The sequence below is a fragment of the Brachyhypopomus gauderio genome, unplaced genomic scaffold, assembly GCF_052324685.1.
Source record: "Brachyhypopomus gauderio isolate BG-103 unplaced genomic scaffold, BGAUD_0.2 sc369, whole genome shotgun sequence".
Classification (NCBI taxonomy): domain Eukaryota; kingdom Metazoa; phylum Chordata; class Actinopteri; order Gymnotiformes; family Hypopomidae; genus Brachyhypopomus; species Brachyhypopomus gauderio.
In genome coordinates, this window is record NW_027507190.1 from 2,206 (window position 1) to 30,000 (window position 27,795).

The following is a 27,795-nucleotide window of genomic DNA, read 5'->3' on the forward strand; positions in this document are numbered from 1 at the left end:
GAGATGGTAGGCTCGTCAGGGGAGCTGTGTGGTCAAGTGCAGACAGAGACAGATGTAAGGAGCAGGGAGTGTGTGGGGGGGCTGTGAACCGTATAGAGGCAGCGTGGGGAGGCCGGGCCCCTTCTGTGGGCGACCGGGCAGACGGGCCGGTGATCTGTTGTCATCCTCGATGGCTCTGTTAACGCTGCCATGGACCTCTGACCCGAGAGAGGACCTGCGTCTACACATTCACTGTTTCTGTATTACAATAAGGTTTTCTGCACATGTGAAAGCATTAAAATGCTTTTAACACTATGAAATTTGCCAGGATGATCACGTGTGTGTGTGTGTGTGGTGTGTGTGTGTGTGTGTGTGTGAGTGTGTGTGTGTGTGTGTGTGTGTGTGTGTGTGTGTGTGTGTGAGTGTGTGTGTGTGTGTGTGTGTGTGTGTGTGTGTGTGTGTGTGTGTGTGTCTTCCTCACTTCTCCTTCAGCGTCATCCTCATCTTCATCTTCTTCCATCTTCGTGTATCTGATCGTTCTTTTTCCGCCTCCCCCATGTCCAACAGTGCCGTGGGGGGGTTGAGGAGGTGCTTCGAGGAGGTGTGTGCTGAGGGCTGTGGAGAGGCCCTGTCCTGCAGGAGGTCAGGGCCGTGGGCCTCTCGTCCAGCCTGGCGAGGCGGTGTGTTGCCAGGGCGCTGCCTTCCCGCTCCTCTGATTGGCCGCGTGAGGGGGCCGCGGACGGCTCCGGTGTCACCGGCTGTCTGGCTCCCGTCCCCCCGGCCGGGCAATTACGGTCCAGCGGGCCCGAGGACTGACCTGCTCTCTGTCAGCACAGCGGTAATGAAGAGGAGCCTGTGTCCCTGGCTGGAGGTGGCTCCGCCCACGCCCCGCCCCCTTCTCGCTCTCCTCATGCAGCCCCATGCACTGCACCATTGAAGCCTCTCTCTCTCTCTCACACACACACACACACACACTCTCTCTCTTTCTCGCTCTCTCTCTCTCCCTCTCTCTCTCACTCACCCACACACACACACACACACACACACACACACACACACACACACACACATTCTCTCTCTCTCTCTCTCTCTCTCTCTCTCTCTCTCTTTCTCACACATACACACATACACACACATTCTCTCTCTCTCTCTCTCTCTCACACACACACACACACACACACATACACACACATTCTCTCTCTCTCTCTCTCTCTCACACACACACACACATATTCTCTCTCTCTCTCTCTCTCACACACACACACACACACATATTCTCTCTCTCTCTCACACACACACACACACACACACACACATATTCTCTCTCTCTCTCTCTCTCTCTCTCTCTCTCTCTCACACACACACACACACACACACACACACACACACATGTTCATCCCATTAGGTCCTTACGTGGAGGACTTGGGGGGAAGGCGTTCCTGTGCTCTCTGTCTGTCTTGGGCCGTCCTTGTCTGATGCGTCTGATAACACCGGGCCACACACCGGGCCATTATTGGACCTGGGCTCCGTGGTGTCTTTCTACTTGTTCTTGAGCTAAGTGGTGGTAATTATCACAGGTTAATAAGAGCAGTATGAGGAAGTAAAGCCTGAAGACCTCAGAGTATCTCCAATACCATAATGCCATCACTCCATCCCTCCATCACTCTATCACTCCATCCCTCCATCACTGTTTGAATGTATTCAAGTTGCTTTGCGCGTTGTATGGTTTTGCCCTGTGGTGTTCAGTCTGGTTCGTCTAACCCTGCAAAAGGGTAACAAAAAGGTGAATAATAGAATGAAATCATAGAAATATGTTCCATATATAACATGAAAAAAATCCACACACTCTTCATATACACTATATATAATATATTATATACTGTATATTGTGTATATGTATATTGTATATGTATACAGTATATATATAATATGCATACATTATGCTCTGCACATCACTGATTTTGCACCACATCTGTCTGTCATGTGTCTTGTTCGGTGGGTGGGTGGGTCTGTCTGTCTGTTGTTAGGTTGGTTGTTTTGCCTGTTTGTCTGTTATTCGGTCGGTCTGTCTGTGGTTCATTCGGTGGGTCGGTCTGTCTGTTGTTCGGTCGGTGGGTCGGCCCAGACCGAGTGATTTCTTCTCAGTTGGAGAGGGAGGATGTAAAATATGAGCTGCTTCAGAAAGAGGGGGAAACAGTTCCTGTTTTTCCTGCGGCGACTCTCACCTGGTGTCGACCTCTTCCCAGAAAATCAGTTCAATCTAAGCGATAGTCCAGGTTAGGAGCGAGGCAGCCGACCGCACTCTGCAAAGTGAATTCTCTTCCGCGCGAGTCCCTGAACCGCTGTGTACTTCAAACGCTGCGTAGACAAAAGAACACAAGCGGAAATAATATGTAGTGGCAAACGTGGGGGAGATTAGAGAGGGTGAGAGGTGTCGTATTCAAACCCCGTGGAGGGAATATGAGAGAGAAGTGTCGAGAGGGAGATTGGAAACCGGAAAAGGAACTGCAATCTACAGCCTTGAGCGGGTCAAAGGGGGGAAGAGGGCAGTGAGTAAATTGAAAATGAAATGGTCCATAAAGTGACAGAGATGAGCGCGGGACAGATTTAGTCTGAAAAGCCTGAAGCTGTTGCTGCGTGTGCGTTGATGGGGAAGCTCTGTAGTGTAGTGTGGAGCGTAATCAACAAAATTGAAAAAAAAAAAGACCAAAATAACTGCAGGGTTCTGTTTTTTTAAGAGAATACATTTGCACCACTTAACAAAGCTCTCCTGGTTTTACAGGCTGTTATAATGCCCCAAATGCACAGTGTTTTTATTACCAGAGTGATGTTCTTCTGAGTGCTCTTGTAGGTGCTTGTATGAGTGTGTGTGTGTGTGTGTGTGTGTGTGTGTGTGTGTGTGTGTGTGTGTATTGCGTGTCACTGTTGGCGATTGGTGGACTTGTCCTTAACCCACACGTCCCTTCACGTGGTTTGAGCGTGTCAGCATCATGGTGATTCTGCTCAACTGCGTCACCCTGGGGATGTACCAACCCTGCGAGAACATCGACTGCACCTCCGACCGCTGCCAGATCTTGCAGGTCAGTGCTCCTTCTTCCTCCTCACGACCTCTGTGTGTCCTGGACCCTGTCTGGCGAGGGGCCTCCCCAGCCTTCCGCCCACCCCACCCCCCTGTTAGGATGAACCATTGTACAGTGTAGGGTTTTTCTATTTTTACCATCTTGGGGCGGTTTGTGAAACAGTGGTTATTGAATATGGTTATTGAATGAATCTGGTGTTATAGAGCAGGAGACACTAAGTAATTGGTCACCTGCCCAGCTTCTAGAGTGAGGCCTTCTGGCAGACCAACCAAGATCTCTTTAAACAAAAACAGGAAAGCCCACAAAATAAATTGACTGATGACTGTAACTATCCATTCCTGGTCTACTCTTAAAATAGGTTTGCTGAGTCCTCAGAGGCCAAAGTATCCAATCACAGGCAGGTCCGGGAAACCCTGTGGTCGTTGTTTATTGTAATAGTTGTTGCTCCAGTAAATAAGGTGAGCTCACACGTGATTTAAGGTTCCTTGCTGGATGTTACAACAGAGCAACATCGTTAATTTGTGATATTATGTAACAAGATGATCTCAAGCATGCGGTCACCTCTTTTATATGATCTATATATATTTATATGATTTATATCTCTTTTGTCTGACCACTTCTCTGGAGTGATAGATTATGAGGACGTTTTTCTACACTTGATTACTGCATCTGTCACTTCCTTCTTCCTCATTGTGCTGACGTGCGTGAACCAGTCCCACAACACGTGGGCACGTCTGGGTTTCTCACAGCCGCTGCCGTGCACTCTGCCACAGTTTAATCCCACCAGCTGTAAGAATTCCTGCTTTTTAAAAGGACTAGTCAACATGCAGACTGCAAAAGAACAAGTAACGTTATTCCTCCCCCCCCCAAGCCAAACTTAATGAGCTGGCGCTGTGTATAGGTAGTCTGTGCTACTCTAGACAGATCTGTTAGAGTCGTGTTGACTGAAGGAACATTGGCCTTTGCCAGTCTGATGGCTGGTGTGGAGGTACTTTTCTAAAACTTCTGTAATGATCCCATAGGATTCACACACAGCCTCACTGTCCAGTGAGCCTAGGTGAGCTCATTAGGAGTGTGTGTGTGTGTGTGTGTGTGTGTGTGTGTGTGTGAATATTTCACTGCCTAATATATCTTTCACTATAAAAAAGTATCATAAAGCCAATTACGGAGCATATCTTACATGTGTTCCATTATTTCTATTATAACCTGCATGTATAGTGCATGTGCTCCCCTTCAGCCTGCCTGGTCACTCCACACGCTTTGCCCACGGCCACCGAAGGACGTTGAAGTGGATTTGTACAGCGCATCCCTGCCCCAGGGTCTGCTGTTTCACAGAGACCTTCCCCTCTTTAGTCTGCCTTTGCCACTCATGTTTGTAAGCCACCCTCTCATCTGTCAGAGGTCGCCTGTGGTCAACCTGCCCCAGTTCTGACCCGGTACTGACCCGGTACTACCCCAGTACAGCCCCAGTACAGCCCTTTTTGCCCTTTTCGGTCCCAAGGCGAAGCCTGTTGCCGTTTCAAGATGGCCGACCGCGGCCCCTCAGTGGCGTCCTGCTCTCGCTCGTGAGCTGTGAATCTCTAAACAACAGGCGCAGCTTGAGTGAGGGCAGCTGCCTGAGGGGTTGATGCTGCTGCCAGAATACGGCGAGGGGAGTCGTACGTCAGACGTGGGGGCCCCTTGATGTTTATGCTTGTTTTTATTCTCCCTCCGTTTCTTTCATGAGGCGACGGAAAGAGATTCAGTGGGACGGAAGAGTAAAGGATGGGGGGGGCGTGGGACATCCCTCACTCTATCTCTGTGTGTATGCTCTGATATAGGGTACCATATGTCAGGTGAGGCTTGTAGAGTTAGATGGCTGGAAAAGAATCTGTGTGTGTGTGTGAGTGTGTGTTTTCTGCTCCTGTAGGGGAGCTTAAATCAGCTCTGTTCCACCCACCTGCCCTGGCCCTTTTTCAAACACTTCGTTCCACAGCTCGCTCTCTGTCTCTCTGTCTTTCTCTCTCTCTCTCTCTCTCTCTCTCTCTCTCTCTCATTCACTCACTCTCTCTCTCTCTCTCTCTCTCTCTCTCTCTCTCACACACACACACACACACAGTACAAACTGGCATGGCTGTGTGTGCAGTGGAGGCATGGCAGCTTCCTCAATGGGACCTGTCTTTCTCTCTTTCTCTCTTTCTCTCTCTCTCTCTCTCTCTCTCTCTCTCTCCCCTTCTATCTCTGTCTCTCTCTCACATTCTCAGTGCTAAGTCTACGTTCAGTATCTTTGCTGACAGCATTCACTCAGTGCTGCAAACATTCAGCTTTTATTTGAACGACTACGAGAAATGTTCTTTTAGGGATCCGACCGTAAAGTTCAGCTGCACACGCGGCATCCTTTAGCTACAGTAAGTCGGTGAAAGCGCCCTCAGAGATGGCTGAACAAGATGGCGTGTGTGCGTGTTCTCCTCCCGTCTGCACGGTCGTCTCTGCAGGAGAACAACACGATGAGCCTTTGAAAGGCCTGAGCTTCCACAATGGCAGATCGGCCAACAAAGCCTCTGATGATGGGAACTGCGTTAATCACTCACTCGATGTCGCTCTCTCTGCCGCTCTAATGACTGCTCGCGGGCGCCCCTGAGCTCGGGGGCCAATTACCGGCCCCGCCAAAGCACCGCGCTTTCCGTTGTTTAGCAAACAAGCTCTTCACGGCCCTGGCGTGCCGCCCCAGAGATGATGAAGATGATGAAGGGCCTAATTGGTTGGATGGGGTCACTCGGAGTGGAGGGCACAGGCTCCGCCTTCCGCCGGGAGGCGTCGAGTCAGACGGTGACGGGTCAAAGGAGCGGCGTTGTGCTGACTGGTGTAAACCTGTCTGACAACACATGGGCACGCCTGGGCTTCTCTGAGCTGCTGCCGTGCACTCTGCCACAGTTTAATCCCTCCGGCTCGAAGAGTTCCTGCTTTTTAAAACCATGTTTGAAAGACTAGCCAACATGCAGACTGCAAAAGAAAAGTAATGTTATTCTACCCATTCTCCACCTTCTCTCTCTCTCAATTATTATTTCTCTCTCTCCGTCTCTCTGTTTCTCTCTCAATCAGTCAAATGTGCTTTGTAGGCATGACTAGATAAAACACTTATGTTGCCAAAGGAATACAGTATACAGTATGTACATGTATTATTCATATTCAAATAGAAAAAAAAACAAAACAACAAAATTATGACATCAGTATGAACCAACATGAATGAACCAATTCATTAAGCAATATGGTATGTAAGAAAAAGACATTACATTGCATTAAATAGTGAATATATGTTATATTGTTTTATTTAATTGTATGGCATTTTTGTATAAATTGTCCAGCTAATTCTACACTTTCTGTTTTTTACACCAGTTTTTTATTTTTTCCCACACGGTCAGTGTGGGGATGGTTGGGATTTTGTTAATAATTCTATGCAGAAAGGATTTTATGATGGTGGTGACTCGGTTTCAATCTCTCTGACAGGCAGTGGGTGCAAATCCTGCCCTCTCTGACTGTCTGGTTCTTCTGTGCCTTTCTGTTTCAACGGCCAGCTTATGGTCACTTGTTTGTCTTTAATTTGCTCATTTGTTTGTTTGTTCATTTATTTGCTCATAAATTGCTCAAAAGTTAATTTGCTCATTTATATTCATGATCAAGTCGTTCATAACGTTTTTAGTTTCCTCTGGTATGTAATTAAATTTTTCCAGTACACGGTATAATTTGCTTTGTTATTGACTCCAATTTCTTTCAGTGTAGAGGCTTGAGTTGGGATATTTTTTAGTTAGTTTTTCTTGGTAGTAATAGGTATCGTGGGATGCTTGGATTTCATTTGTTGCTAATAAATTCATAATGATGACTTCTGATTGGTCAAAGTGTGGATCTTTCCTTAATACCCAGAAGAAATGAAAATTTGCCCAATTCAGCTCTACTGGCCAGAGTAGAAACATTAGTGTTCACCTGGTGAACATCACTGCAGAATTAAAGATATAATCATTACTTTTGTGTTGTCCATATTGTCTCCATAGTCTCTACAGTTTGTTTCTAGTATTGATAGATTATTTTAAGTGCTTCTTCTATAGGTGTTAGTGTTACTAAACCACCTGCATACATTAGACATTTTATTTCTTTGTCTTCCAAATTTAGTCCTGAGAGAGATGAATGTTGATATTTTGTGGCCAGTTGTTCATGTTGTTATTTTTAATAAAGTTGTTCTCATATTGCTGACCATTGAATATCTCCATGAAAATCACCTTCTGTTTGCAATGCAGAGACCACAACCTTTAAACTCTGTCTCTGTCAAGGTACAAACATGCTCCTATTTGTTGTGCCTGGACAGGTTCTTCTGCTGAGAGTGAGGACAGGACTGGTGTGTGCTGACGGGACAGTGTGAGGGACAGGCTGATGGAGAGATTGTCTTGCTGCATTATTAGTGGGAGGACCTGAAGTTGGTTCATGTGTTGTTGTGTGTCCATGGATGGTGCTGTTGTCGAACTTAATTATGCTGGTGGTTAACACAAGCTTCTTGGCTTATATTCTTCATCCTCTTCATTGTTTCATTCATTTTTATGTCTTGAGAAGAGAGAAGAGATGTCTTTTCTAGTTCTGTAGATGGTTCTGTTCATAAAGATTCTCACTCCTCTCCTAGTCAAGAGTACCTGTCCAGATAACTGTCGTGATGATGTGCTAAGTGCACATAAGGTAGAGACGTACAGTGGTGTTCTACTTCTAAATTGATGCCATCAATGTTGGACAGCAGTGTGGATAGGGTCACTCTGACTTTCTGGAAGCTTCCAAAGCAATAGGTGAAATCCTCTGGCCACGGCTGGTCTTCCTGCTGATAGGCTATTTGACCCAGAGTGTGTGAAGATGTGTGATGTGTGTGAACCCTCTTGTCCTCTAAAATATCAAGGGCTTGTTGGGCCTGGAAGTTTGATGGGTTTTTTTCTCAGGAAAAAGTTGGATATTTATAAATATTTGCAATTTGAGTCGCATATTAAGGCAAGTTTGGGATTTTTAGATGAGCATCATTTTGTTCCTGATTCTGGGGCTTCAGCATTTACTAGATCCCTCTCTCTCTCTATATATATATATATCTCTCTCTTGCTAGCTGTATGTTACAAAAATCTGACCCACTTCTTTCCATATCTTCTTTCTTCCAGAGTGAATAACCTTCCTAGTCCATACTGTTTTGCATATTTCTGCCTTTTGTTCATAAAAACTGTAATGTAAAATCTGTCTTCCCTCTCTCTTCTCTCTCTTCTCTCTCGCTCCCCTTCTTTCCTTTGCTCTATCTCCTGTCTCTCCTCTCTCTGCTTCTGTCTCTCTCTCTCTCCTTCCTTCTTTCTTTCTTTCTTTCTTTCTTTCTTTCTTTCCATCTCTTCCAGGCATTCGATGCTTTTATTTATATTTTCTTTGCACTGGAGATGGTGGTTAAAATGGTGGCTTTGGGGATCTTTGGTCGTCGCTGTTACCTTGGCGATACTTGGAATAGGCTGGATTTTTTCATCGTCATGGCTGGGTAAGCATGAAGTTATCATTTACACACACACACACACACACACACACACACACACACACACACACACACACACACACACACACAGAGATCCCAGTACAGTGCCACATGGACAGCCGGAAGGCACAGTATGGTTGTAGAGTAAACCTCCGAGGCCTGTTCTCACTTATAGGTGTCACTGTTTGTTCTTCTCTCAACCTCTGGGGTAAAACAAAAAAAAAAAAAACAGAGTAAGTTGAGCCTGCAGTGGTGTAGAGAAGAGAATAAATACTGACACTCCCCCATACTGCAGTTACATAATACAGCCCATGAACAAACAGCACTTAGGAAACATAATGGTATTTACCTTTAACATGGTTGCCTAGTCACTTTAATGTCTGACGGGCTTGCGCTGTGCTCACGTAATTTTCTCAACGGGATTTTCTTTGATTTTGCAGCTAGTCTTTTGTCCCGCGCGCCGGTCCTGTTGTCAGCCGGCACTCCCGGTCTCTCCGTGGGTGGAGAAATGGGCTGGTCCTGAAGGACTCCTCCCCGAATCGCTTCGCTGAAGTGTGCAGGGATCAGTTCGGATGTAGCTTCTTTTTCCTGGAAGTTACTGAAAGGGGCGATTAGAGTTACAGTCCCTGTCCACGTTCCATCCTGGGAGACATTAGAGCTCAGCTTGAGCCCATAAAAGGGCGCGGTCTCCTCGTCAGGACAGCCCACGCTGTACCTCTTGTAAAGGACCAGCAGGCTTCTCTTTCTTCTTTGTAGCTGTTTTTGTACTGGATAGGTCAGTGTTTTGGGCAATAAATGCTCATTGCAGCCGTTTACCTTACACCCAGACTTCATTGGTGGGCATAGATGTCATATTTATTGTTCAACCCTATCAAAGGTGCAAAATATGGTTTAAACTGGCTCAAACTGGCTTAATGACTATCAAACAGCTTTGCAATTTACTTGTGTGAAATGGGCTTAGACATCGGTTTTAACAAAAATAGCAGTCACATGAAATAAATTAGCCAATTTGCATACGGAGGTCATTAATCCCTGTGTGCCTGTGGACCCTGAGTTATTTTCAGAAATATTTTGAAAATGAAATTAAATACAATCAAATTGTTGGTGTCCATCGTGCAATAGTCCACAGTGCATAGCTAAACGAATAGCATCACTTTAGAGTGTGGATGTGATTTCTCCAGCAGTCCTGCTGCTGTTCTCTTGGCTTTTTGTCAGTGAACCGAGGTATGAATGTGGCCCACATCGCTGATCGGCTCTCAGGATTGGCCATTCTGAAGAAATAACATCGGAAGAAGAAGGAACAGCCGAAGATCAGCTGATTCCAGTCCGTAGCTGCTCTCTAGTAGTGCACGTCGGCCACGTCTGCCCTGTGGACCTTTGCAGACTTTGGTTAAGTAAATGATTGGGCTCGTTTAGACATCGACAGGCCACTGCTTCTAAGGGCCGGACAGCAGGGAGATGGACTCTGACACAGAGCCACCATATCTCCCTCTCTGGCAGACACTTCTCTGGCTGCTTCTCTCCCTCACCCACTTCCTGTCTGGGCCAGCGCAGAGATTTATGGGTACATTTTTGTTGCAGCGACAGCATTGGCTGAATGCGGGGGCCGAGGGAAGGGAGGAGGAGGAGGGGGAGGAGGAGGAGGAGCAGGAGGAGGAAGAGGACGCGGCAGCGACGGCGTTGGCTCTGTCTGACCCCCGTTACTTACAGTGATGTGATTTAGGCCTGACTGTGTTCCGGTTGTTTGAATTGGCTAACTGGAGCAGCCTTGAAGCTCAAAGACGAGAGGATTCGTGCGCTTGTGAGTTTTGCACGTTTGCGTAGCGTTTCGATTATGGCCAAGCATTATGGCCAAGTTCTTGACCTTTACTTATCAAGTGAACGTCTTGCTGGAGCCCAGGCCAAACACTAGGGGTGTCTGGAAAATGGTTGTGTGGGAGAGAACAGGACAACCTTCTGTGCTGTTTTTATGGAGAGAACCTTTTATACTCAGAGTGTGGCCCCACACTGGGAACGTGCTAACCCCACATGATCCCACACTGCTCCTGAGCCAAGTGATAGTGACTACCGCACCTTGGTTCAAGTTTTGCTAATCAGATGATGGATCTTAGAGGGAAGGAGGGGCTGTCTGGACCACAGTTTAAGGGCCACTGGCCTAGGAGGAAATAGAATTTCACACTCAGCTGGCATGAGCAGATCCAAGCAGGACTTTGCTTGAGGAGACAGAAAAGGAGTGTGTTAAGTGTTCAGTATGTATTAGCGCACTGATATCAGCCTGCTATGACATCACCACACATGGCCTCTCCAAGGAACAGGAGGATGCTACATTCAACACACACACACACACACACACACACACACACTGCAGGCATTCAGGGCAGATTTGTGTGTTCAGGATGGCGAGTGGTGGAGTGCTGAGGACCTGATGATAAGCCTGCTACTGTATGCTGCGTAAGCCATGGCAGTGGCCCACCAGCATACGCCAAAACCAGCACTCACATCTGTTGTTTTACAGACACAGCAGAGTTCCAATAAATCTCTTCTCTCCTCTTCTCTCCTGTCCTCTCTTCTTCTCTCCTCTCCTCTCCTCTCCTCTCCTCTCCTCTCCTCTCCTCAGAGCAGCATTTTTGAGTGTATATGACTTTGCGTTTGTGTTAAACCCTGTGTAGTACTGACAGAGTCAGCAGGCCAGGGCCAGATTACAAGCCTCCTGCAAACCTAGATGACCTGTCTACCTTAGTCACTAGCTTTCAAACACACGCACACACACACACACACACACACACACACACACACACACACACACACACACACACACACACACCTACTGCATGAAAATGAGCGATATGAATGGAGACCAAGGGAAGTGGGTACAGAAAAGAGGGAACAATTAGAGAAAGTGTGTAATCATTCACTCCAGCACGTGCACCGCTGATGTGCACCAGAACAGCTGTGTGGAGTTTGTGTTTTGAACAAACATCCCCCGCCCCCCTGTGCTCACTCTGTCTCTCTCCTTTCTTGGTCCCCTCATGCTCTGCCATTTGGGTTTCTTTCACTCTTTTTGTCCCTCCCTCGCTCTTTCAGTGCTTCACTTGCAGATTCGAAAGCCTCCCTCCATGTCTGCTTTTCTTCCGAATATTTTCTTTCACTTCTTCGTCCTGTCTGATGTTTAGGGAAAAGGAAAAGGAAGAGCTGCTTGTGTTTTGCCTGTATTTCCCACGCTTTCACTCATTTGCTGTAATGGTCCTTGCGTGCGCCGGTCTCCTCTTGCGTGTGCCGTCCTCCTCTTGCGTATTCCGGTTCCTCCTCATCTGCACCGTGCTTGAGGTAGTTCATCAGTCTGTCTGTCAGTTTGTTCTTGTATTTGCCTGGCCATCGGGCCATCCCGTCCCTCGGCCCGTCTTCCCATTCATCTCTCTGTCTCCCTCCATCTGCGTGTCCTACTCGGAGACCGTTAATGAGTCTTAATGGGTCCGCGTCTCACAGATTCGGTTTATTGGAAACTTTACTATCTGAAATCAAACTCCACATGATGGTCCTCTGTATGGAGTTGCATCACTTTCTTCTGCCTGTCTCTGTCTCTTCTTCATGTCTCGCAGAACATGATGTTTCATAATACAGTTCTGTCTGGCACACATGTTTGATTCTCCTCAACGGGAGGCCTTTGATCGCTGTTTTTATTACAGGAGAGAGTCAGACTAAGTGCCATACCTAATTGTTCAGGTGCACAGAAATGAAGCCGGTAGTTGTAACTGTTTAATCATACATGTGATTGTAGCAGTCTTTAGTGGTGCTCGGCTGTTGAAAGACTGCTGGATTAAAAGTGGAGATTGTTCACGGTGAGCAGGTTATCTCTTCATGACACGATTCTTCCAGTATGGTTTTAACAGCCTGTTTGAGTTTCAAGTGGACATGGAGAAGCCTATTTTGAATATATTGAGAAATGCCTTTAAGCTCAATTTCTTATGAATATACTGAGTGTGTAGAGATGAAATGTAGTATGTAGTAGTTAAGCACGTTGTCAGTTGTCACATTGTCATTGTAAGTGCAACATTCTGGTGTGCTGTTTGGTCTTTTTGGTGCCCTTTTCCTGTGTGCGTGAGTAAAATATCATGTGAGAAGGTATGGTCGGGTAGGAAGGCGCACGTGGGCTTCTCAGGTTCTTTCTTTTCATATGCCATTTCAGTTGGCGATATGACATTTCTACTGATTCTGCAGCACTGAAGAAGAAAATAAAACCACTGCAGATATTTTGGACCACTGAGCTTCTTCAGCTTCTGAGGAAATAACTCAAAAAAAAAAAAACATTTGTGTGTGTGTGTGTGTGTGCGTGTGCGTGTAGCTGAAATATGGGCTATAAATCTCATTAAGTAATCTCATAAAATGACCTGCACCTCAATGTGATTGTAATTCTAATTCATATGAACTAATTATGTAAGACAAATTTATTAACTCAATAAAATTCTAGTTTCTAATTGAAAACAATAATGACTTCCTAAGTTCTAAAGGTTTGGATCTTGGTAATAATATGTTGGCTTCAATAAATATGTGAGTAAAAAAGGCAAACAACAGGCTCAGTAATATTAGGTTTATATTTCAGAATAGTAAATAAATACAGCTTTGAGGAAAATTAATTGAATCAAAAGATATCTCAGCTTGGACTAGAATGAGACTGGGTGTGTGTGTGTGTGTGTGTGTGTGTGTGTGTGTGTGCGTATGAGTGAATGTATATGTACCTGCATGCGTGCTTGCATAAGGAGGAGGAGTGTGTGAGACTAACATTTCCGTTATCTAATCCTACATATGTGACCAGGGGATATGTAGTTTTTGTCTGTAATGTGTGGTGAAGTCGAGCAACAGAAAGTCCCTTTGGAGGAAGATTTAAACTTACTACAGCATAGTTAGCCCACGGCTAAAGTTATGGTGAATCTGCTAGGTCATTTCTATCATAGCGCGTGAAATTAAAGAGGGATGTATAATGGTGGACTCACTTGTAGGATTACATCTATCAGCAGAAACATTTCTTTAGACTAGAATGTACCAAACGAAAGTGGAGGTCAATTGACCAATCAAAGGAAGAGACAAAGAAAGAAAAAGATGGCGTGCAAGAAGAGACTGAGGGGAATCAAAAAGGGTGCTGGGATTTGTCCGATCTAATTAGCTATGTGATATCCTGATATCCAAGGTTAACACTAACCAAATGCAGCACATATGAAAAACACCAAGCATTAAATGTTCCGTCCTAGATTTCGTACTGCCCAGATGTACAGTCTTGCTTTGTGTTCATCCATTGGCTCAGGATAGCCAATCAGCTCGCAGGCCTAGAAACACATTATGCGTGTCATATAAAACATGTCCAGTGTCCGAGGAGTGATAGGAGGTCGGACTGTGGTTTCTTTCCTGGGAATTCTGGTTGACTCTGAAGAAAACAGAACTGCAGTGTGGTACAGCCATCAGCAAGTTCCTTTAATCAGCTGTTTGTTCATAGGTGTCACAGCTTGATTACTCTAAATGATGAATACATTTGCTAAGTGGAATTTAATCTTGTCACACAGAGTCCAAGTGCATATCAAAGTCCTTGGTTTTCCACCGTTGTCCTTTTCTTTTAAACTAACCAGTGTAGGTGACGGGTTGCCCTGTCTTTTGAAAGGTTTCCCACTGAGTGAAGGGTCAAGTGTATCCACATCCAGTACTGTAAATGTAATTGTTTCTGTACAGTCAAATATGGCGGCTTGTTTCCTGTGGCGGTGTTTACATTCCTCCCTTTACATTCCATTCTGAGGCAGGAGCTCACTGGAACCTTCAGAGCACAAATTTCACTTAAAACCCACAGTAGGTCTGAGTTTGTACATAAATTGATGTTTGGTTGGCATTTTGTAGTCCCATTATTATCCAGTGCTATTCCCACATCCGCAACGTTAATCTGAAAGTTATTTCAAACTTCAAACACCACCTGGGCAGTTCATATCAGACACACATCTGGGCAGTTTCAAAAAGACCATAAACATCTGGGCAACTTTGGTTGACTATTTTAACAAATAGGAAATACAAAATATAATAAGATAATAACAAAAAGCACAATAGAAATTAAATGTATTAAAAATAATCAGTGAAAAGAAATGGAAGTGATCAGAGATCCCTTTTATTAATAATTGGTGAATTCATTGTGGTTGTTTGGTGAAGAGAGACAAATGTTGTCTGGACTGTTATCGACTGAGTCGATTCTTGTTGAAAAGCTTTCATGTAGTTGGGAAGCATCAGGCCTAAACCTGTAATAATGACCCTGCCAATGAGGAGTTCAAAGGCAACTTTATGCATGTTTTTATAGGTGACATTCAAACTTCGGGACTCAGTAGTGTGGTTCAGTGATTCAGTAGTGTGGTTCAGTGATTCAGTAGTGTGGTTCAGTCATTCAGTAGTGTGGTTCAGTGATTCAGTAGTGTGGTTCAGTGATTCAGTAGTGTGGTCTGAAGCCCAGACTGAACAGGACTGTTTTTCGTCCCTTCAATTAGGAATTGCTGCAGAAATGTTCCATCTTGCGAAACATTTTGACCTCCAAAAGCAATAATTAACTCATGTTCTGCCCTATATTGATCCGCAATTAGAGGGGACATCATCATCATCATCATCCAGCTGGACAACAGTTCCTGACAGAACTAAAGCGGTCTGATTCGAGAGTAGACTGATTTCATCCTAATGGGTGTGTCATGACAGTCATGAGTCTCTGTCGTTTCCTGTCTGGGTGTGTTAATAACACTTATCCTCTGCCCTTCCTAGTAAAGTTTGATGCTGTTCTTCTTGGATAGGTTGGATTTACACTTTCCAACTGTGGCTCTGGCTTGCAAGCCACACAAGGTTTAAAAAATATATGGTTTGCTTGGGCAAACCAAGTAGATATATTTTGGTAGGAATGAAATTGTGGTATTGCATTTATCATAGGCGACCACGGATGGAATCTCAATGTTAATGTAGATTGTCCAAAATCAAACATTATCATTGTCCAAATATCAAACATTACATTACTGGTAGAACCAGTGTTAATTTCATTGACGAATAATCAACGAACCTTTTTTTTCATGACGAAAACGAGATGATAACTAATTAAAAAGTATACGAAGGGATAAAAACGATGGCGAAATGAATGGACATTTTCGTCAACTAATAAAAACGAGACGAAAATATTGGCCAGCGACGACATCCAATCAGACCTGATTTAGTTTAGTGAAAGGTAGGGATAAGAGATCCAACCGTAACTACTTTAGCGTACACGGAGAGGCGGGACAAACCGGGTAACCGTCCAATCAGAACTAACGTCTTCAAAATGCACAGAACCCAGGATGACCATACTAGCCTAAGAACTGTGGTCACTCATGAAATTCAACTTGAAGTTAACTCGACAATGTCAGCAGGGAGAAAGATGAGAAGCGATATATGGACACGTTTCTCCTTTGACTTTTAGAAAAACAAGACGGTGTGTAAACCATGTGGGACAATCATAGCTGTAGATCAGAGATAAATACACTAGATTTTTTCAGCGTGAGAAATCGGATGTATGGCGTGTGGAGACAGTCAAATGCGTGTGTCTCACGCTCATTGCGTGAGAGTTGGCAACCCTGTGCGTGTGTAAAGTTGTTTGGAAAATTCTGTAAAGTTGTTTGGAAATTTGTTTTTGTATATATTACACATAAAAACAATAATAATCTGTAACTGGTTAATAAATGTTTCATTTTGTACAAGTGTATATAATGACTATTACACCATTTATATTTTAGTCAACTAAATTCTTTTGATAATTAGTCGACTAAATTCTAATGATAATTAGTTGACTAAAACTAGACTAAGACTAAAAACAAATCCAATGACTAAATTATGACTAAAACTAAATGACATTTTAGTCAAAAGACTAAGACTAAAACTAAATAAAAAATTGCTGTCAAAATTAACACTGGGTAGAACCTGATTTCAGTTCTTAGTGGGTGAACAGAAATTAGAATGGCACTTTCCTGTGTGTGTGCCAAGCGCACCTGCAAGGTTTAACTGTAGTGGTTGTTACTGATCTTGTGATTTTTTCAACCATATTCAACCATATTCATATATCTGTGATTAGTTAAAGTCCTTGGATGATACCACCACTGATGCTGGTTGCCTTTTCAGCACAGCTGAGTGTTAATCAAGACACCTGTGCTTGGTATTGTTCTACCAAGGCCCTGTAACTTCCCTGTAACTGTATTCAATGTTTTTTTTTCAGATATATTATGGATATAAAAACTAGTTCTGAAAATAAAAAGATTTGAAGGAGAAAAGAAAAATGACTTTAATAACCAAAGAAATATACAGAGGAGAAATTTTCTATGCAGTCACACACAAGAGCACTCCCAGGAAGCCAGAAACCTAGCTGCCTTCTCTAATATGCAAGGGAACGTATGTAAAACACTCTGACACGTACACCCTCCCTTACTGGGTGTGGGGTTTAGTGTGTTAAGGAAATGTTTCTGGTAAGCTACCCTGGGGTCTAGGTGAACATAAAATCTTTGCGTATGAACATGGTCGTTGATCTTGGAAGATGATACTGTTGGATGGGCCTGGTTCTAGTTTGTCAAGTGCAAGAACTCTTAAAAAATGCACAGAACCCAGGATGACCATACTAGCCTAAGAACTGTGGTCACTCATGAAATTCAACTTGAAGTTAACTCGACAATGTCAGCAGGGAGAAAGATGAGAAACGATATATGGACACTTGCACTTGGTTCTAGTTTGTCAAGTGCAAGAACTCTTAAAAATCCAAGGGAAGCACATTTTGTAAAGATATGGACTTCGTATGGGTTTTATGTGTCAGAGATCTCAAGAGGAATAGAAGTCATAAAATGTCATGGAAATGTTAATCACATGTTTAGAGCTTGTGTAACACAACCTCCTTTCGGTTAGTAACCCGTATTGGTGAGTTTCCCCCTGAGGTGTTGTATTTTGTGATCTGCTTAGGGTGAGACCATTTGTACATTGGGCATGGTGTAACAGGTGAGAACCATTATGCAAAAGGTGAGGACCATGATTTCACGAGGACCTGATCAGTTTGGTTGGAATTTTCATTCATGGAGTGCCAATGGGTTTTCTGAAATTAAAATGCTGACTAATTGTTATGCATCATTTAAAAAATGGCTTTGACACTGGCCACAAATGAAGTTATAAGTGGAGTTGCACTCACAAAGGATCTTCTCCAGCAGTGAACAGTGTCTCCAAGATTTGAATAGACTCGTAAGCCGTCAGGGAAATATTGTATTTGTGAACCAAAGATTGGTGGACCATTACAATTGGTGGGAATGCAGACAGTAAAGTCGGTGACTCAGCATAAATGTCCCTTGAGAAAATATGCACAGGCGTAAGAGTTGTTCTAGGTAGTCCTCCTCTGTAAGCACATCATCTTTGCTCAAGCTGCTGATGTATTTCATTTTTGAAGCATCTATAAATTTGTTCTGAAGCACCAGTGATCACATGACAACAAGATGGGTGAAGTCTGACCCTCTCCACCCGCTGTGGAGTGCCCCGTGTCATTGCATGACGGCCACTCTCATCCTTCTTACTGCTGTGAACATGACATATTGCATTTTTGACTTGACTCTGTGTGGAATAATAGAAATCATCTTGGATGGAAGGGTGAAGAAGAGCACGTGTTCATGATCTTCAAGGTTTGGTAATCTGGTTGTTCCTTGTGTAAGTCTATGAATACCGACCATCTCCTTGTATCAGTCATTACAACTGCCAGGTCTCTTACTGGTTTAGTGACATGTTCCCACAACCACCCACGTTGTTCGGTGGGGCTAACCTATCAAGCATGACTTGACCAATGGTCATCACTAAATAAATGAATTAATATGTACACCAGGTATACAGTCTTCATTTCCAGAAATGTAATTCCATCCATGGTATCATAACATTGGTATTCAGATGGTCTTTAAAGATAAATAGATGAGAAATAGATTTTGCAGGCATTACCTTTTCTACTTGGGAACTGCCGAAGTGGAGTGCATGAAACCAAGTGGACAGATGGACAGTCATTTGAGACGGACCCATAGGGAAGCTCAATGCTCATAGACATCGAAGATCGAAGTGTCTCTGATGACATGTGCTTCTGGTCTAAGTCCAGAATTAGTTTGTAAATCTGATTCTCTATTTCTACTTGTACCATGGCATTCATGACTACGACGGTAGTCGCAATAGTTATCTTTTCTACCTTTGCCATCAAAGTGTTTGACATCATGGTGTTGGTAGTATTCACTGATATCGTTCTGACAGTCCAGCAATTGGTAGTAACTACCCGCCTTGACTTGATCTCTGTCTCTCCATCCTCGTGTCTCACTGTGATATTGGCATGTGTAGTTCTGAGAGGTGTTGGTATGAGGACAGGCAGATGCAGGGGTCTCGGAAGCTCCGAGCTCTAAGGGGACACCCTCAGTATTGTGAAGTACAAGGACCTGTGGACTATCGTCCTTCTTATCACAGGGGCAGACCACCGTTTCCCAAGCCGTATGTGCCATCTTTCGAAAGTCATTCATGAATGGATTGTCTTGCTGGGTGAGAAGGGTTACATGTGTCTGTTCGCATGGGCGACGTTTGTGCAAGAGAGGGGGTTTGATGGCCCTGCCTTCTTCTAGACCTTGTCCGTTTTGTCCTTGAAAGTAAGCATGCCTCAAACGATTGTAAAAATTATGATGTTCATTTTTACTGTGTTCGACTTTTATGGCTGGAATTGTGGTTGATGTTTCATCAGCAAAAAGTGCGTATTCTTGTATGAGTGCATTACAGAGTCTCTGAAAGTTGTCCTGGATATAAAGTGGTTGTGTTTTTATAAATGCATGGACGGTTTGCGAGGTTGTGTTCCAGATAAGTCTGACTTTTTCTTGTTCAGTGGAAAAGGGCGAGTGAAGAAGGCAATGTTTGATCTCCTTAAGATAGTCTTCAATGTTATGTTCATGTTTTTCAGGATCAAAGCATTCAATGCCCTTAGCTAGGGCATCAAGCTGTTTCAGACAAGGACCAATGTGGGTCTCTTGTGTCGACCCGAGAGCATAAGATGCACGACTAACCTCTTCATAATCACGTTCTGACTCTGATGAGGGGTTATGATAGAGTGATGCACGGTTGCTGCTCTTTGGTGGTGGTAGAGCTTTTTCTCCATTCCTATCTTGGTGTGATAATCTAGCACTTCTGAGGGAATAATCATGATCTCTTTGATCGTGGGAAGAGGACCTATGACATGAATCATGAATAACGTTTAAGTGGGCTTCCTTTTGGGGATTAGTAAAATTAACCTCACATGTGTGTTGTGAAGGGGTGCAAGGAATAGAAAGGTGGGCCACTCCCTGATGCTGGGGTGAAAAGTAGAGAGAAGATAAGAGAGCTGAACTTGGATACCACTCCGTCAATCGCCCTTCCTTCTCTGAATTCAAGGACAGTAATGCAGGATGGTTTGGACATGTTTGCAAATGACTACGCTCTTCCATAGCTTCTCCATGATACGAGTCACGGTGACAGATGGACACTGTGGCACTGATAGGTTGCTGGCTTTGGCTAGTGGAGGTGCCTGATTGGCCAGCTGATCTGGGTTCCAGGGACGATAGGATTCTCTCTGGTGGGAACAAGCCCTCGCATGGCTTTGGAGCCTGGGCAGGAACCGTTGCACCTTGTTCAAAGGATAACCTGTTAACATACCTTAACCTTTGATCTGACCCTGCTTCAGAGTAACCATTGTCCCATCTGCGTTGCAGCTTTGTCATTTGTTCTAGCCTCTCGTGCAGTGTTTCCAGTTGTAGTCTGGCTTTCCTGTGGGAAAGCAGAAATATCCAACCAATTGCATTCTGGAAATTGACTTCAGGTCCCTGTTGGATGAAAGATACCACCTCTTTGATCTTCCTTTCACAGTCCTCCATAGAGTACTGCTCGATGCTTCTTTTGTAATCCTCAGGCAGATGAATAATTTGGCTAACAAAGTCAGCAAGGGAGAGATCCTGTGGTCCCTGGGACTGTCCTGGGGTATGCTGGGAACTTGAACTCATTTTTGTGCCTATGGTTTGAAGAAGTGAAAGTGACGCACAAGAAAGGTTGCCCTTACTATGAAGTATGGGGGATATTACCAAATGGTTCTTGAGAGGTAGCTCACAAGTGTATAGCACAATGTGATGGCTGAGAAACACCACCAATTAATGGAAAATGTTTACAAAGTGGTAACAGCAATGGAACACAAAGAATGAAGGGCAGGATAACTGCTCTTTAAATGTGGCACAAACTGTGCTACAACTGTGTATATATAATCTACTTAACTTTTTGTCGAAGTGCTATCACAAAAATGCAGGAATAGAATCTCTTCTGGGTTCTACCAGCATATGCAGTATAGAGACATACTGTGGTGTTACAGTTAATCTTTACAGTATACCAAGCTGGAATAATGGCATTATTCTAATGTCTTTATGCTACTTCAGAAACACAGAAAGGGGATTTGCTCTTGGACAGTAGTCACACAGGGTCTATTAATGCCACTGTAATTAATTAGCTCATTAATTTTTACAGGAAAACAAAACACTTAATATCAAATATTCTGCACTACAATAATGCAGGTGAGGTGAGTAATACAGGTGAGGTGATTGGCTCCAGAACCTACCCTTAATACGATCAAGAAATAATATATAATTGAAATAGCATATAATAATATGGGAATGTGGGAAAAAATGTTGGCAAGTGATTAAACTGGAATAATACTAATAAGTTGTATCACTTATATTGCTGTTTTATTTATTTCTTTGCTTTCTTAAACATTAAACCACTACTAGCTAAATGTTAGCATTTGCACTTGGTCTACACCTGTAGACAGCATTTTGGCACTTTAAAATTACAGGTATTATACTGAAGAGTAAATAAATACAGCAGTGAGGAAAGAATTAATTGAATCAAAAGATGGCTAAACAAGCTAAATATCCTAGGGTGAAATGAAACTGTGTGTATCTGTGTATGTCAGCTTGTCTGTGTGTCTATGTGTGTGTTTTCACAAAAGAGTGCACAGAAAAGAGAAGGAATTTGTGGTCATACATGACCAAGGAACATGTTGGTTTTTTCTGTAACACATGGTGAAGTTGAACAACAAAAAGGCCTGTTAAATCTTTAGAGGGAGATTTAACTATACCACAGCCTGGTTAGCCCACGGGTAGAGTTATGTTCTACTGGGTCATTTCAGTCTTCAGTCAGAATGTGAAATTAAAGAGGGATGTGTAATGGTAGACTAACTTGTAGGATTACATCTTATCAAAATGAGTACATCAACAAAAATGGATATCAAATGACAATCAACCAGGTCAGTGAGAGGAAGACTAAGAGAAATAAATGATGAAGAGGGGAGCAACAAAAGGGAATGAAAAAATGATTTGACTGTTCTAATCAGTTAAGCAACATCCTGGTATCAAAGTTTACACTAACTAAACACAGCTGATGTCAAAAACACCACACGTCATGAACTATTTTAGATTTAAAACTGCCCAGATGCACAGTCTTACTTTGAGTTGTGTGTTTTGTCCGTTGGCATGGATTTCTTTGGCTCAAGGAAAGATCTTCCAAGCGCACATGGAATGAATATCCCACTGAAATGTGTTGTGTATCGCTTCAAATGTGTTCGGTGTCCAAGGAGTGATTAAGAGTCAGCTCGTGGTTTCTCTCCGGGATTTCGGGACGCCTGAAGGATGTAGTACCTCAAACAGACGATTGGTTGTCGGCGAGGTTCGTCGATCACCTGGTTGGTCACGCTTGATGAGTTAATTTTAGTCTTGTTTCACAGTAGTGCAGAACACAGTCCTTGGGTTTCCACCAGTAAAAAAGTGCAGCCTTCTTCTCTTTAGACTAACAATCAGGACGGCAGTCGATCAGAGAGAGTGAGCACTGCCCCTTAAAAGGATTTCTCCCGAGTGATGTATCACGTGTACGTTCAGCCGGTTCTGTAAATGTAAACGTTCCTGTACAGTCACGTGAAGGTCTGCCCCATCCTCTAGAGTGCCTAAACACATATGTGTGTGCTTCTTAAACATGGTGTGTGTGTGCTTTCGTATAATATTGCTTGGAATCCACTTTGTTTTGTCTGTAATTAGGGGTCCTGCTTAGAGCGATGGAGGTGGGACAGAGTTCTCACTCTCCATAATGAACAGGTCTCTCCATCTCATGAGCTTTACCTTGAGACAAACAAGCTCAGCATATCCCATTCATGATGAAGCTGTCGAATCCTTTGTGCTGTAATCTCATTGTTTTAGTCACCTTTTCCTGCTGATGTATAATGCATGTATGCTAATGTCATGGTCAGCCCCTGCATGTGATTAGGCAGTGTTAACTGAGCTGTGGGCCGACATGCTCAGGCCTGAATGAAAAGAGGAGAGGGGAGAGGAGAGGAGGGGAGAGGGGAGGAGAGGAGAGGGGTGAAGAGAGGAGAGGAGAGAGGAGGGGAGAGGAGAGGAGGAGAGAGGAGAGAGGAGGGGAGAGGAGGAGAGAGGAGAGAGGAGGGGAGAGGAGATGTGAGAGAAGACGAGAGGGGAGGGGAGGGGAGAGATGAAAGTATTATTGTATACATGTTTATTCATGTCTAGGGTTATTTGCACTTCTAGGTATTGTTTTTTTTCATTCCTATTGTTCAAGTTTGAGCCAATGTTTTTTGCAGTACTAGGCAAAGGCACTGATTAGTATTTTAGTAGTGTGGTTCAAGGGTATCTTGAATTCTGACCTATCTACAGTTCTATGTAGACATTCTGTGAACAGATGGCAAAGCACTTTGTAAGTTGTTCTGGATAAGAGCGTCTGCTAAATGCCCCAAAAATGTAAATGTAAATGTAAACATGGAAAATAATGAGAGAGAGAGAGAGAGAGAGAGAGAGAGAGAGAGAGAGAGAGACTCAGACTCAGACTCTGTAGAATGATCACTATGGTGCCCTCATTATTCGGGACCAGCATTATTACCTTCTGTGTTCCGCCTTCACTGATTGTTGGATCTTCGCATGGTTAGACAAAGACACCATTGAGAGGACCGGATCTCTGTGTAAGCCGTTCAGAACTTCTGGACCCCACACATCTTTACAGTATACAGTAAAACGTGTGACGTTTTGATTCATTTGCACATGCACGTGCGTGTGTGTGTGTCTCTGCCACCTGGGTGCAGGACAAATGGTAAAATGAGGTTGTAGGAATGATCAGCCTCATGAGGTTGTGGGATGATCAGCCTCATGAGGTTGTAGGAATGATCAGCCTCATGAGGTTGTAGGAATGATCAGCCTCAAGAGGTTGTAGGAATGATCAGCCTCATGAGGTTGTAGGAATGATCAGCCTCATGAGGTTGTAGGAATGATCAGCCTCATGAGGTTGTAGGAATGATCAGCCTCATGAGGTCGTAGGAATGATCAGCCTCATGAGGTCGTAGGAATGCAGCAGCCATGCTGTATGAAGAGTGGAGGAGATGAAGGCTCTGGCCAACCCTCTGTGTATGGAGCGCCATTTCTCTGTGGCTCCAGCCTCCTGGGCGGTAGGACAGCGGCAGGGTCTGCTGAACTGGATGCAGGAAAATACAGAAACACCTTCACAGGTCGGAGAGCAACCACGCAACACACACTGTCCTGTGGAATGTGTGGAGTGGTGCTTATGGGCTGGATCCTGTGGCACTCAGGTGTGTGTGTGTGTGTGTGTGTGTGTGTGTGTGTGTGTGTGTGTGTGTGTGTGTGTGATCTATCATGTATCTGCTGTGTGGAGCTGCTCTTCATCTGCAGAGGAAGGGTCTGTAGTAGCAGGCAGGCACTTGGGGGGAGGCTACCATCGATGAATTACCATCTAGGGTGCAGAAAAATGATATAAATAAAAGATATAAATAACGATATATAACATATAATAAACAAATGTGCAAAATATTGGCTTTCTTCTGACACACACACACACACACACACACGTTCAAGTTTTGTATGCACCCTCACACACACAAATGTGATAATAGTGATTATAAATAAATAAATACTACACTAGGCTTTGCTTTGGTTGATTCTGAGTGTGTTTACATTGTCATACACAAATTCAGGTTGTTTATGTGCCCCTCCCCACTCTCTCTCTCTCTCTCTCTCTCTCTCTCTCTCTCTCTCTTTCCCAGGATGGTGGAATACTCCCTTGATCTACAGAACATAAACCTCTCTGCTATCAGAACTGTACGTGTGCTTCGACCGCTCAAAGCCATCAACCGAGTGCCCAGTGAGTACCTCCTCTGAGCCCGCCCTTTTCATTCTGTGTGTGTGTGTGTGTGTGTGTGTGTGTGTGTATAGCACGTTTGTCAATAGCAAGTGCGGTCAAGTATCTTCACACAGAGGTTCCTGGATATGTGAGTCCATGAGCACGCCCAGTTCTACCCCCCTGTGTGGCACCAGCACCCGCCCCGAGACCCCTGTGTGTCTTCTGCCTTGCACATGGCCTGTGGAGTGAATTAGGACAGATTGAAAAGCTGTTAAAGCAGATTAGGACAGATTGGAAAGTCGTTAGAGCAGATTAGAGCAGATTGGAAAGCCGTTAGCTCTGAGTTGTAGCCTGTGTCACAGCTAGATTAATCCCTCTTGTAATTAGGTGGGGGGGAAACCTGTTTTCTTAGAGTTGTAACTACCCATAATTCTCGCTCCTAGAGCTTGCGTTCACCTGCGGCCACACACGCGGCCGTCTGTCCCGGGACGCTCTGTAAATGAAATGGCTGTAATTATCGATATTTCAGTGCATGCGGGTCGAGCTTCGTGTCATGTAATATGAATTCTGACTGAATTAGCGTGTCTGTGGTATTACTCCTCACGGAAACTGATGCGGCTGTACAGGGTCTCCAGTGGAAGTTAGCAGGGAGCATTAGCGTGGCTCGCAACGCATCAGTCCCACTGTAAACTTACCCTGCCCTTCCCTACCCCTGTCAGTATCTACACACAGCAGGCCAGATAAGAGTAAATCCACAGATAAATGGAGGAGCCAACAGAGTTCTTTTAGGTGGTTCGGCGGGGGTCTGGGAGAAGGGAGTCTGTCTGTATTGATTTGCTAGGTGAGGAACAGAGTTGGGAGTCTGTCTCTTCCTGTTCGGACAGGCATTAGCACTCGTTAGCGCTCGTCGTTGCATCACGCTCTCTTCCCTGCTGTCTTCGTCCCCTCCCTCCCTCGTTCTCGTACTTTCTCTCTCATCCAATTATGTGCGACGCGGTTCTCTTAATGAGCAGCCCAGGGCACCGGGCCGTGTGCCACTTTGTTGGTGAGAGAGGCAGGCACGTATCACGCACACCCAGCGCTTCCCGCTACGTTAAACCACCACAGCACAACTCCCTGCCCCGCCCCCTCATGCCCTGCCACGCCCCTCCTGCCCAGCCCCGCCCATAGCCCTCCATCTCCGATTTTCTCTCTCTCAGCACTTTTCTCTCTTCCAGTCTAACCAGCGCTCTCTATAATTCTCTCTGTATATAATTCTCCCTCTCTCACTCTCCAGGTTTTTCTCTTGCCCTCTTTCAGTTCAGTACAAGATGGCTTTATTGGCATGACTGCATCATACTGCCAAACACTAATGTTTGTCATATTGCCAGTGCAATTTTGCCAAAGTACAGAAAGATTTAGAAAGGGCAACAGGTTGTGGCTAATCTAAACACTGTTCAGAAAGTAAACAGTAGTGTTTGTCACAATAATATGAGGAAGAAGGCACACTGAACTGTTTACGTGTGGTTGAGACTGATGATGATGATGATGATGAAGTACGGATGTGAAGGTCTCCTACTGCTTCTCATCTTGCTCCTCGTGCGGCAGTGAGAGTTGCAGTGTGCCACTCTATGAAGATTGCCCCCCCCCTCCCCCTTTTTTCCAAAGAACCTCAAAGCTTCAAAGCATTTCAGTATTTCAGAACCCATTTTGAGTTTTTGAGTTCAGGAGAAAGCACGTTTCTCTTAGCCTCACCTGCCGGCTGCACTTTGCGTCAGCCCTTTATGGCAGCATCTCATGTCTGGCCTTTAGATAGCTAGAGTGTGCTGGTTCTTGGGGAGGATCTGTCATTGTGTTGTATCTTTAATGCCAGAAGGTGTAGTTTCACTGTCCTAGTGTTCTAAACTAGTGTTCACTGACGTGACTTTTGTATTTGCGTTTGTAATGAAGAAACGTCTTTCATGAGCTGTTGAGTGTGTAGGACATTACTGTCCAGCACAAGATTAATAGTTCAGGTGCTATTCACTTTATTACATTATATGTAGTCATTAAAAATTGACTATATATTATATTCACTATATTATTTGACCCCATGAATCACATTCAGTATGAATAAACAGTCCTATTATCAGTGAGTTTCATTACTACATCTTCAAATCCAGTTATAAATACACACCTCATTACAACACAGTTCAGTGGTCTCGCGTAGCACAGCTATGTTACATTAACAAATTGTTTGTAGTAGATTGAATTGCATATTTCAATATGGTAGAAACTCCTCATTATTTAATAGAGTGCTGCAGCCACTTTACTGCATTCACAGCAATACAGAGATGTCAATGATAAGAAGAATGAGTGTGCACCAGTGCACAAGTGTCCCTGTATAATGTAGAGTGCGGGATGTCTACAGTGAGAATGTCCTGCTCAGAGTGTGGGATGTCTTCAGTGGGAATGTCCTGCTCAGAGTGCGGGATGTCTTCAGTGGGAATGTCCTGCTCAGAGTGTGGGATGTCTACAGTGAGAATGTCCTGCTCAGAGTGTGGGATGTCTTCAGTGGGAATGTCCTGCTCAGAGTGTGGGATGTCTACAGTGAGAATGTCCTGCTCAGAGTGTGGGATGTCTTCAGTGGGAATGTCCTGCTCAGAGTGTGGGATGTCTTCAGTCGGAATGTCCTGCTCAGAGTGCGTGATGTCTTCAGTGGGAATGTCCTGCTCAGAGTGCGGGATGTCTTCAGTGGGAATGTCCTGCTCAGAGTATGGTCTGTCTTTGCAGTAGAGGAGGGGATTTCAGGCTCAATCCACTGCGCTCAGTTGACTCTCCACCCTTGATGTAGTATAGCACTGTAAGGGTGCTAAAGGCAGTTTTTAGGTTTTAATCTTCAGATGACTTTCTGACAAATCATATGGATAGTCCTTCATACACAGGTGCTGTTTCTTTGATGATGTATCCACCACACCTTCCAGACACACACATACTTATTTATGTGACTTATTTATGTACATTCAGGTTAGAGGG

At 44.3% G+C, this 27,795-nt stretch overlaps 1 protein-coding gene across 1 annotated transcript in view; it reads left to right on the top strand.

Annotated features, from left to right (window-relative positions):
• Positions 1-2,952: 2,952 nt before the first annotated feature.
• LOC143505480 (voltage-dependent T-type calcium channel subunit alpha-1I-like) overlaps positions 2,953-27,795 on the top strand; it is a gene marked incomplete at its 3' end in the record, with an annotated part of 67,891 nt that continues 43,048 nt past the window's right edge. The window contains exons 1-3 of the mRNA XM_076996144.1: positions 2,953-3,059; positions 8,447-8,580; positions 24,725-24,822. Of these exons, the coding sequence (XP_076852259.1) occupies positions 2,970-3,059; positions 8,447-8,580; positions 24,725-24,822 (322 nt within the window). The remainder of the gene's footprint in view (positions 3,060-8,446; positions 8,581-24,724; positions 24,823-27,795) is intronic.